Here is a 12,570-nt window from a genome sequence, read left to right on the forward strand (position 1 = left end):
TCAATTACACATATGTCAAGGTATGTAGCGTATTTTTTTTGGTTCAGATTGCTTCATCCTAACGGGAGTTACAACAGAATATTTGGGGCCTCTTTAGAGTGAATCTCCCTGTATATGTAAGAAGATGTTTTACAAAATGTAAAATAGTTTTAAATCATTGCACATTTGATCAGAAATAATGAAACTCTCAAACTGTATTACAATAACAATTAGGAAGTTGTTTACAAGTACAGGGGGTACGTCGACATATGAAGAAGTTTATGACGCTCACTCCCATGAAAACTAGAAAAAAAAAAATTGAGATGTGAGCATTTTGGCTTACACCATTAGCGTTGTACTTACGGACTACATGGGCAAACTAGTTTGACAGAAGAATATGCAGTAGCACGGCGTTTGAGCGATGGTGTTGGCAAACTAGTTTGGTTGCACGCAGCACAAGTGTTCCGTTTGTGTTGCTTGCTTTGTTGACTTTTGGCCTTGATCATGGCTCCTAAATGAAAGTCAGAGTCTTCAGATGGTAGTGCTTCGAAGAAGGGGAAAGTCATCACAATGGAAGTGAAATTAGACATTGTAAAGAGATCAGAAAACGGAGAATAGGCGACGAACATCGGCCATGTGCCCAGCCTTAGCCTCTCTACTGTAGCAACAGTTATCAAGGATAAAGCCCATATCCTAGAGCATGTAAAGGGATAAGCCCCTATGAAATCAACTGTGATTACTAAACAGTGAAATTGCAAATTGATTGAGATGAAAAGATTGCTATAAATTGGAATAAAGGTAAGGAATTTTGTTACACTCATTTTTTGTCATTTGTTTCTGTTACTACAATACAGTGTACAGTACAATATATTTGTGTCCTTTTCCTTTTTCTGTGGCTTAGTTGTGTTTTTATGTTCTAGATTATGATTTCACAACTGTATTAGGATAGGTAAGTAACTTAGGGTAGGGTGTGTTTTGACTTACACCAAAATTCGGGTTACATCACTGTCATAGGAATGGAACTGTGTTGTAATCTGAGGACCCCCTGTACCAGTTTTCTCAATCAGGCACATCAGTTTAAAAATGTTACACAAAATCATTGCATTGTTTTCTTAATTATACTTTTTTTTTTTTTTTTTCTGTTTCCTGATATTGCTTCTTGTTAACAAGACTGGTCCCATACAAAGTGCTTCCCTTTCTCAGATGATAAGTGGATTAGTGGGCCAGCTTCTGATGCAGCCTGTGGTGATGGGTAAGGCTTCTTTATTTTGCTTCAGTCTTCTTCTGCTGTAACTGCAAATTAAAGGAGTAGTTTGGTGACATGCATTTGTTTACCCCGGAGACTTGTAAATGTTAAATAAGTGTCTCCACTAGTCACCTAACAGTTACGATCAATGGGACATCAGAAGAAACGCGTTCAATTTAACACTTTCTTTTAGGTGTAAATGGACTGTTGAGTCCATTTAGTCCTCATGTGTTGGTCCATTTGGTTATTCTGATTTAACAGTATATACATCTTTGCACTCATCACTTCATTTAACTACATACACAGAAGGATGAGTTGCTTGTTGACACCCTAGCTGCATACGGTATAACCAAGTTATGCAAATCGTAAGTAAGAGTTTTGTCAATCCTGAAAATTCTGGGCATCTCCTTAAGTTATCTTCAGCCTTTTAAGAGGGTTGTGGGTGTTTGCAATGCAGTTCACTTCAGAATATGCTGAATTCATGCATCTGGGACATGTTCATTCACTTACTTGTTTTAAATGAACAATCTGCTGCACTGAATTGAGTAATTGGTGACAGTTGGTAAGTTTGTTTTTCATTGTTATTTTGTCAACGAAAGAAATTAGTTTTATCATTAATTATGGTGGTGGTTTGAACTAATTTAATAAATTGTATTACAATCAATGAAATCATTGTTTTATCATTTTTAATTAAAGTATAGGTATTCTTTAAAATTAAAAATCTTGAAATTTACATACCATACCTTTCTGCATGCATTTACTTTGTCCTACCATTTAATTCCACAAATTGTATTCCATGTGTTTTGATCTTTTATCAGTTTTGTGGTGTTTGTGAATTAATTGACATTTCTTCTCGTTTCCCATATTTTTTTGGATTGCCTGAACTTTTTTTATTACCTAAGTTTTAAATTTTTTATTTTTTTTTGAAAATGCGCAATAAACAGTAAACAGCATCGTAGAAGAAAATTAATCGGTTGCATACATGTTTACGCTATGATTTTTCATATAAACAGAATGAAAGAGTTAAAGACAGGACTAGAATAATGTATGATTCTGGGAATATCTAATAACAGGTAGTCCCTAGGTTACGGACATCTGACCTACGACTTACGAACGGGGCCACAGCAGCAACGCATGCGCCTCAGTACCTGCCATTGAGGGTGAACGGGGCGGCGAGGGGTAGCATTGTAGTGTGCCTCGGGTGGCTGTTGAATGGGGGCGGTGGTGGGCGATTCACTACCCGCCTTTGGCCACACCATGTTCGTTCTCGGTGGGCGGACGCTGCAGGCAGTATACTGTAGTGGAGGTGACTGGGTGGTTGGCAGGTTGTGAACCACCCCATGCCGATCCCATTCATTCTCAATAGCAAGCCTGCTTGTACTGTTGTGCACATAGCAGGAAGTTGTCTCTTGTCAGTACATCAGATGTGTTGACGACAGGTGCCTTCCAGCTGTTATAGTGTATACAGTGCTGTGCAGAAGAGCTCATCTTAACCTATTGTCTTCACCCTCACCCTTCAAGAATGTCTCTGAAATACAAATCTGATGCAAGTGCTGGTCATACAGTAAAGAAGAGAAAAACCATCACCATTGAAAATAAAGTAGAAATAATAAAAAGGTCCGAGAGAGGTGAAACTCCATCATTCATTGGCAGAGCACTTGGTTACAGTCGGTCACCAATAGCATTTATTAAAATAATGCACCACTTCCGACTTGCATAGAAATTCAACTAAGGTACAAATCTACAGGCCCTATCTCGTACGTAACCCAGGGACTTGCCTGTATTCATCTTAATTAGTAATAGTTTATTAACTGCGTTAGTTATCTGTTATTTAATTTATCAACAATGCAAAAAACTTACATGGTACAAACACAAAATAACACCGTAATTGGAAATTTATCTAATCAGGTTATAGAATTTTCAAATAAAGTTGAAGTTTGAATAGGTACGTGTTTTGTTTCACAAGTTGACATATTCATACAATTATATAATTTCTATGTATACGAGAAAGTCAATTGGACAACACTCCAGATTTTTGTTTATTTCTTTTAGGTCAGACTGGTGCTCCTCCAGCTTCTTCCAGTGATCCTTCAGCTTCATCTTCTGCACCTCCATCATCTGCTAGTACCTCGGGACAGACTTGTACCTCCACTACCAGCACTGCTTCCACTGGCTATCCATCACCTACAGCCCCTTCACCTCCATTTGAGGCTCAACAGTTATCCCAACTTCTTGGTTCACTCCTTGGTGCTGCTGGTGGAGTATCACCCTCTATCACTGTTGCTATGCCAGGGGTACCAGCCTTCATACAGGGTGTGACAGACTTTATTCAGGTAAAGTGCTGGAAAAATCTAGAGATTGCACAATTTTAGAATAGCTTTAAATATAAAGACATTTTTGTTTTAAGATTGAAAACTTAATAAAGTTATTTACTTGAAATTACTTTAAACAGTCACATCTCTTTTTTAATTGTTCATGTATGTAGATTTTAGAACATTTTGATTATTTAGAAAGTTGAAATGAATGCAGTTTTAAAGAAACAATTTACTGTATCTTTTAGATCGGCAAATGAATACATTTTTCTTTGCTTTCTTTATTACAAGTAAATTTTTGGTTGACACCTGCATTTTCAATACATGTAGCCTAGCCAGCAAAATAAACTATTTTTTGATTTTTATATGGTTTAATCATTTATTTTTGGCCTTTTTACCTCTAGGCTGCTCAGCCAGTCCATACATCACAACAAACTAATGATGCATCAGGTTCACAGCAACAGAGTCAACCTGATGCAAGTGCTGCTCCACAGGCTCCACCATCTTCTCAGCAACAACCGGGGGCAGCAGGAGTAGGGGAGTCACTAAGCCCTGAGTTCTTTACTAGCGTAGTACAAGGAGTACTTTCTTCCATGATGGGATCTCTAGGAGCACAGCAGGGTAGCACTGAAAGCATTGCCGAATTCATTCAAAGACTATCAAGTACAAGCAACATCTTTGAACCAGGCAGTGGTGCTGCTGTTGGTAAGTAAATAATTTAGTCTGCGTCTTGATGTACATCTGGACTATCTAGAGCTATGTAGCCGGCTGTGGATACCCACCTCTTCTTATCGTCAATAACACTAATGCACTATCCCATCCAGTTTGTTTGGTAACCTGATTGAAGGATCATTCTGCTTTGTGCATGCCTACTATACCACCCAATAAACCTCACTTAATTGCACCTTTGAAGAAATATACTAACATTTCCATGAGTACAATAAAGCATGTGGCAACACAGATTTTTCTGTAATGCTATGAGAACCACATGTTGAAAGCAGTACTTTGAACTTTGCTGTTCTGTGTATTACCATGTGATGCTCCACTGACTTTGGAACTTTGTCCATTGCATTAACTCCCTTCTATCAGATTGTGTTAGAAAACTAAGAGGAAAATGTGTCAATCAGTTTAGGAAAATTATATTTTTTCCTTTTATTATTTAAGTATAGGATGCATAATGAAATGACCAAAACAGTATTAAACTAGCAATCTATGTTTAACTTCTTGTTTTTTCACATATTGCTTTATCACTGCTGCTTTTTCGACTGATGGAGCTTATTTGTGTTGCCTACCAAATGATTATATCCTCAGACTGCTTGCTGGCAGATTAAGTTGTTTTAAAGTTTATGATAGCAATAGAAACAAAGTGTATCATCACAGGGTGTTTTGTAATACATAATCTCTCTATTATATAAAAAATTTTGGGATGAGACAAGACTTTTTCAGAGAGATAATTTCACATCCCGTGAGACGAGACTTTGTGCCAAGAGATGAACTGAAAACCTAATAGGCCCAAACAGAAGGAAATAAAAGACGAACAGTAGAAAAAGAAAAGACAAAGAGTAGAAGACAAAGTAGAACGTCGTTAAAAATGTTGGTGCGATACACATGCAGAGAAAGAGATCAAATATATGGACATAGGTGATATGACAGAGCTACTACAAGTTTCATTTCAAAGAAACCACAATTCAGTCAGGTTTATATTTATGATCATGGAGAAGCGATGCAACATAGAATCGAACAAATTAAACAATCGGACGTATTAGAAATTATACTGCCAATAATGGATATAAATCCATATGTCCAAAAATATCGAACTTTACACGAAATGTATCTGAAAAACATGGACAAAGAAGTTTTCTTGGATTTTTATATGAATCCAAAAGATCACACTCGCATATATAATAAAGCAACATGTGACAAATTGTCCGCGATAATAGTTTCGAAAGACTGAGATATCGAAGACAGAGCTGACATTCGTGTTTATCCAAAAGCACAGCACGATTCGTTGCAAGCGGCAGATCCAGGAAATGACTAGTACGTAGGGCCCGCGTAGGGGTTGGCAAGCAGAGGCAGAGCCCCCTAGTTTTTTAGATGATAAAGAGATATCATTACAGATATCTTTGTGCAGAATTTTACATTTTTTTTTACCACAAACACTGAGTGGATCCTCCCTCTTTTTTTTTTGCCTGCTGATCACAAAGATCTACATGTAGACATGCTTTATCTGCTATATTCCAGGTACTTTCCAGGCTGGTGGGTGGACAGTTGTCTTTCCCGTAATGCCACTGGCAGTTTTGTCTCCAAAAACAAGAAACAAAAGACTTCTAAAGAAAGCAATTTTAGGAAATAATCTATTTTTTATATGAATGTTTTTTTTTTTTACCATGACTTAAACCTTAATCATAACCTTGACATTTTAAAAACTGTAACTTTGGTATAAATGACATAAGCAACTTTCAGTGAAGAATTTATCCTGGAACAAGCAGTTAATAAGTTATATATTTTTAGCTTTTACCAATCTCGGGATATGCCACAAAGTCATCTTATGTTCATCCTTAACTACTTGCACCATTTTTCATCTCATAAGTACTTACGCAGTGTACTTTATGCATTAGTGTTAAAATGGCTATTTATATGCACGGTGTGAGTTTTTAATATAAAACATTGCAATAATTTTGAATTATGCATATTTTTAATGTAATTTAATACCATATTACTGAATAATAGATACTTTATTAATCCCAAGGGGAAATTCACATACTCCAGCAGCATCATAATGATAAAAAAAAACACAATATTAGATTAAAGAGTGATAAAAATGCAGGTATGAGGTTTAACCCCTTGGGTGGAATTGAAGAGTCGCATAGTGTGGGGGAGGAACAATCTCCTCAGTCTGTCAGTGGAGCAGGACAGTGACCGCAGTCTGTATGACAGTCTTGGACTATCTGAAAATAAACCCGATACACTTCTCCAATGCTGATTTGTCACTAGTCACACTGTCATCCACTGCAGGATTCGCAGATTTACTATATTTCACTTCATTTGTTAAATGTTCTTTGCAGACAAAGTCATTGCAAGAAGAAAATCTCATCGTTGTCATACATTTGTAAGTACCCGCACAGTGTACCAAGTGCACATATGGAACTGTGCCATTTAAATGAAAGATATGTTTGGGTAGAGCATGCCCCTGACTATCGTGCTGAGGATAGATGGTGGATGCTGCCAGCAGGTTTAAGTAAAAGGAACACTGGACTAAAATAACTTCGATTGGTGTATAAAATACACCAGTATGAGTACTAGTTAAGGTGAGAGCAGGCAAAATTATATTTCTTCAGAATGCAATTCTAAATAATTTCCTATTATTGATAATCTTATCGTTTAGGTTTCTTTGGGGAACTTCTATCTCTGATTTGCCAGAACTTTTCCATGGTGGATATGGTAATGCTTTTACATGGTCAGTTTCAGCCATTACAGAGAATACAGCCACAGCTGAGTGGCTTCTTTAGAGAGCAGTACCTACAAGGACGAGAGCCTACTGATACCAACATAAGGGTGAGTGCATATGCCTTAGAATGCAGTCGGGTAAATACACAAAGTAATAAATGTAATTGCCCAGATGATTTTGGAGGGTTTTTTTGTAGTTTTTTTTTTTTTTTTTATTATTAATAATAATTGAGATGGTATTAATGCAGAAATGCACAAAGGAAGGTGGCCAAGCAAGAAAATATAGGTGGTCAGCACTGTTATTTTTATTCATTTTTTTAATAAATAACAAGCCTCTCATTTCCTTAGAACATTAATGTGCTGTTCGGTTCACTTTTTTTCCAATTTATCTTTACTTCATAAACAACTTTCTGCAAGTTATTACTTATTAAAGTTAGTACTTTATTTTGTTCCTATACATTTTATGCACTCCATATCAGCAGTATACAACTATGGTATAATTCATATTTATGTTTCTGGGGGAGAAACAAGCAGCTGATGAATGCTTGCCACCACTGCAGTAGTAAAGTGTCTGCCATAGCACAGTTGCTGTTAACATTTCCAAGGCCATTGCAATTTCCATCCATCCTCTTCCGCTTATCCGAGATCGGTTTGCGGGGGCAGCAGCTTGAGCAGAGATACCCAGACTTCCCTCTCCCCGGCCACTTCTTCTAGCTCTTCCGGGGGAATCCCAAGGCATTCCCAGGCCAGCCGAGAGACATAGTCCCTCCAGCGTGTCTTGGGTCATCCCCGGGGCCTCCTCCCGATTAGACGTGCCTGGAACACCTCATCAGGGAGGTGTCCAGGAGGCATTTTAATCAGATGCCCGAGCCACCTCCTCTGACTCCTCCCAATGCGGAGGAGCAGCGGCTGTACTCTGAGCCCCACTCTTGGATGACTGAAATTCTCACCCTGTCTTTAAGGGAAAGCCCAGACACCCTGTGGAGGAAACTCATTTGGGCCGCTTGCAATCGCAATCTTGTACTTTCGGTCACTACCCATAGCTTATGACCATAGGTGAGGGTAGGAACGTAGATCGACTGGTAAAATTGAGAGCTTTGCCTTACAGCTCAGCTCCTTTTTCACCACGACAGACAGATGCAGAGCCCGCATCACTGTGGACGCCGTACCGATCCGCCTGTCGATCTCGCGCTCCATTCTTCCCTCATTCGTGAAGAAGACCGCGAGATACATGAACTCCTCCACTTGGAACTGGATCTAGCTCCTAACCCTGAGTGGGCACTCCAGCCTTTTCTGGCTGAGGACCATGGTCTCGGATTTGGAGGTGCTGATTCCCATCCCAGCCGCTTCACACTCAGCTGCGAACCGATACAGAGAGAGTTGAAGATCACGGCCTGATGAAGCAAACAAGACAACTGCAAAAAGCAGTGACCCAATCCTGAATCCACCAAACCGGACCCCCTCAACGCAGTGGCTGCGCCTAGAAATTCTGTCCATAAAAGTTATGAACAGAATCGGTGACAAAGGGCAGCCCTGGCGGAGTCCAACTCTCACTAGAAACGGGTTTGACTTACTGCCGGCAATGCGGACCAAGCTCTGACACCGATCGTACAGGGACCGGACAGCCCATATCAGGGGGTCCGGTACGTCATACTCTTGGAGTACCCCCCACAGGATTCCTCGAGGGACACGGTTGAACGCTTTTTCCAAGTCCATAAAACACATGTACAGTGATCCCTCCTCGATCACGGGGGTTGCGTTGCAGAGCTCCCCACGATAGATGAAAATCCGCGAAGTAGAAACCATATGTTTGTATGGTTATTTTTATATATTTTAAGCCCTTATAAACTCTCCCACACTGTTAACCTTATTAGAGCCCTCTAAACATAAAATAACACCCTTTAGTCAAAAGTTTAAACTGTGCTCCATGACAAGACATAGATGACAGTTCTTTCTCGCAACAAAAAAAAATGCAAATATATCTTCTCTTCAAAGGAGTGCGTGTGTCAGGAGCAGAGAATTTCAGAGAGAGAGAGAGCGCTCGTTAAGAAAAGCAAACAATCAAAGAATCAATACGTGCTTTTGTGCTTTTAAGTATGCCGAAGCACCGCAATGAAGCGGCATTTTTTAGAGGAGCGTCCGTATCCTCTAGGCAAACAGCCCCTCTGCTCACACCCCCTCCGTCAGGCAGAGAGAGTGAGAGAGACATAGAAAAGCAAACAATCAAGCACCGCGTGGAAAGCAAATCGTATATCATTGAGGAGTTGTAGTTAATATGTAATACGTGCTCTGATTGGGTAGCTTCTAAGCCATCCGCCAATAGCGTCCCTTGTATGAAATGAACTGGGTAAACAAACTGAGGAAGCATGTACCATAAATTAAAAGACCCATTGTCCGCAGAAATCCACAAACCAGAGAAAAATCTGTGATATATATTTAGATATGCTTACATTTAAAATCCGCGATGGAGTGAAGCCGCAAAAGTCAAAGCGCGATATAGAGAGGGATTACTGTAGACTGGTTGGGCAAACTCCCATGCACCTTCCAGGACCCTGCTAAGGATGTAGAGCTGGTCCACTGTTCCGCAACGAAAACCACACTGTTCCTCCTGAATCCGAGGTTCGACTATCTGACGGACCCTCCTCTCCAAGGAGTTTTTTGACCACCTCGGTGACCTCAGTTCAAAGGATGGGGGAGACCACCTCCGAGTCCCCAGGCTGTGCTTCCTCATTGGAAGGCATTTTAGTGGGATTACGGAGGTCTTTGAAGTACTCATCCAACCCACCCCCCTGACCCACAACGTCCCAAGTCGAGGTCAGCAGCGCACCATCCCCACCATATACAATGTTGGCACTGCACTGCTTCCCCCTCCTGAGACTCCAGACGGTGGACCAGAATCTCCTCGAAGCTGTCCGAAAGTCGTTCTCCATGGCCTCCTCAAACTCCTCCCACGCCCGAGTTTTTGCCTCAGCAACCACCGAAGCCGCATCGGCACCGACCACCTTACAGCCGTAGCTCCGGTCATCAGCCTCAACAATAGAGGCATGGAACATGGCCCATTCAATCTCAATGTCCCCCCACCTCACTTGGGATGTGGTCAAAGTTCTGCCGGAGGTGGGAGTTGAAGCTACTTCTGACAGGGGACTCTGCCATATGTTCCCAGCAGACCCTCACAACACGTTTGGGCCTACCAGACCTAACTGGCATCCTCCCCCACCATCGAGGCCTACTCACCACCAGGTGGTGATCAGTTGACAGCTCCATCCCTCTCTTTACCCGAGTGTCCAGACATGTGGCCGCAGGTCCGACGACACGACCACAAAGTCGATCATCGAACTGAGGCCTAGGGTGTCCTGGTGCCAAAAGCACATATGAACACCCCTATGCTTGAACATGGTGTTTGTTATGGACAATCCATGACGAGTACAGAAGTCCAGTAACAAAACACCGCTCGGGTTCAGATCTGGGAGACCATTCCTCCCAGTCACACCTTTCCAAGTCTCACTGTCATTGCCCACGTGAGCATTGAAGTCTCCAGAAGGTATGCCCTGTAGCACCCCCTCCAGGGACTCCAAAAAGGGTGGGTACGCGCAAACAACAGTTAGGACCTGACCCCCCCTTCTGAAGGCTGAGGGAGACTACCCTCTCATCCACCGGGATAAACCCCAATGAACAGGTTCCAAGTCGGGGGGGCAATAAGTATGCCCACATCTGCTCAGCGCCTCTCACTTGGGGCAACTCCACAGTGGTAGAGAGTCCAGCCCCTCTCAAGGAGATTGGTTCCAGAGTCCAAGCTGTGCGTCGAGGTGAGCCCAACTTTATCTAGCGGGAACCTCGCGCACTAGCTCAGGCTCCTTCCCCTTCAGGGAGGTGGCATTTCACGTCCCATGAGCCAGCTGCTGTAGCTGAGGATCGGACCGCCAAGGTCCCCGCCTTCGGCCACCATCCAACACTGCACCCGACCTCCTTGGCCCCTCCCATAGGTGGTGAGCCCATGGAAAAGGGGACCCATGTTACCTCTTCGGGCTGTGCCCGGCCAAGCCCTATGGGTGCAGGTGCTCGCCATCAAGCCCCACCTCCAGGCCTGGCTCCAGAGGGGGGCCCCGGTGACCCGCGTCCGGGCAAGGGAAAACGCCATCTGAAGTTTTTATTCATCATGGAAGGTTTGCTGAACCGCTCTTTGTCTCATCCCTCACCTAGGACCAGTTTGCCTTGGGTGGTCCTACCAGGGTCATAAAGCCCCGGACAACAGAGCTCCTAGGATCGTTGGGACACACAAACCCCTCCACCACGATATGTTGGCGGTTCGAGGAGGGGCAATTTGTGTTTGGCTAAAACTGTAGTTCATATCTCTCGGGTATAAAGTTGATGAAAAAATTTGAAGGTGTTCATCCCAATGTTCTTCATTTTAGCTTGTTAAGCAAATTGCAATGGAAAAATAGCATATTTATTTATAGTAAAATTAGTGGTCATAAGATATTCTTAGTAATTTGTTCTTATTGATGGAAGAGTTGTAGTTGCCATATACTGTGCTTTTTTAAAAAAAAAAGTGTTGTATAAAAGAGAATCTTAATTTAGCTTTTTATGTTTACATGAAAGCACATAATTTTTATTTAATTTAATCACAAACCTTTCAGTACTTAATACCTAGAATAATCAAAAGGTAGAGAATTCCCAGTTAAAATATAAGAATCTTTTCCACTATTTACTTGAAGCTAAATGGAATCAGACTAAACCAAGGTAGAAAGTTGTTTGTGTTTAGTTCAGTTTGCTGAAATGTGGTGCTGCAAGATGAAATATTCTTTCAAAAAAGCACTGTATTCAACAAAACTATTTGATTTGTTTGTATTTTATAAAGCCAATATTTCATTAATATTTGTTGCTAGATTGAAGTTTTTTTCCTTCCCCACCCCCTTAAATGTGTGCTGCTCTTTCTTTTTCAGTGACTGATATGAAGTTGCTTATTTAAGTATAAACCTCATTAGTAAATTATTTGTGTTATTAATAAACGCTTTTATATCACATCTTGCAACAGTAGATGCAGTGTATTGGTTGGTTTGCACAAAGATTTAATGCTGCTCTGAACCATGGAATGACAATATTACGTTCAGAATACTTTTTCTTTTCTTTTTTTTCTGTTATTTTTATTCATCAAATATAAAATGTTATTCATTTATAAATAAATAATTCCAGTTTAAAGTGTAGTACTTAACTGTGTGGATCGGTTTCTTCATTTGGCATCACCCAATATACTTCAACACCTTTTTGCTTACATTAAAAAATGTACTGCATTTTTCATAAAGTTGCCTGTTTAATGTTTTCAGTACACCTCTGCATTAATAAAAATTAAACAATTTTAAGACCTTTTTTCGTTAATTGAGTTTAAATAGTTATTTCACTTATAACACCTGGAGGAGAAACAAAAAATGCATCTCATGTTGTTGGTATACTGAATTTAAAACTGTCAAACATAATTTAGCTGATATCGGGTTTTCCTTTGGTGACAAATGTATGTACTCTTTGCCTGCAGAATTAAAAGCATCATGTTTTTTTGAAGCATTAAGGAAAAAAAAAACAATGTGTAGT

The 12,570-nt window shown here is 40.6% G+C and overlaps 1 protein-coding gene across 4 annotated transcripts in view; it reads left to right on the forward strand.

Annotated features, from left to right (window-relative positions):
- Positions 1-12,570, forward strand: part of LOC120539003 (large proline-rich protein BAG6-like) — a 152,521-nt gene that overhangs the window by 103,655 nt on the left and 36,296 nt on the right. For all 4 annotated transcript variants that reach the window (XM_039768671.1, XM_039768670.1, XM_039768672.1 and 1 more), the window contains 4 exons: positions 1,150-1,231; positions 3,278-3,558; positions 3,942-4,242; positions 6,923-7,092. In XM_039768671.1, the coding sequence (XP_039624605.1) occupies positions 1,150-1,231; positions 3,278-3,558; positions 3,942-4,242; positions 6,923-7,092 (834 nt within the window). The remainder of the gene's footprint in view (positions 1-1,149; positions 1,232-3,277; positions 3,559-3,941; positions 4,243-6,922; positions 7,093-12,570) is intronic.

Source organism: Polypterus senegalus, chromosome 11 (assembly GCF_016835505.1).
Source record: "Polypterus senegalus isolate Bchr_013 chromosome 11, ASM1683550v1, whole genome shotgun sequence".
NCBI classification, from domain to species: domain Eukaryota; kingdom Metazoa; phylum Chordata; class Cladistia; order Polypteriformes; family Polypteridae; genus Polypterus; species Polypterus senegalus.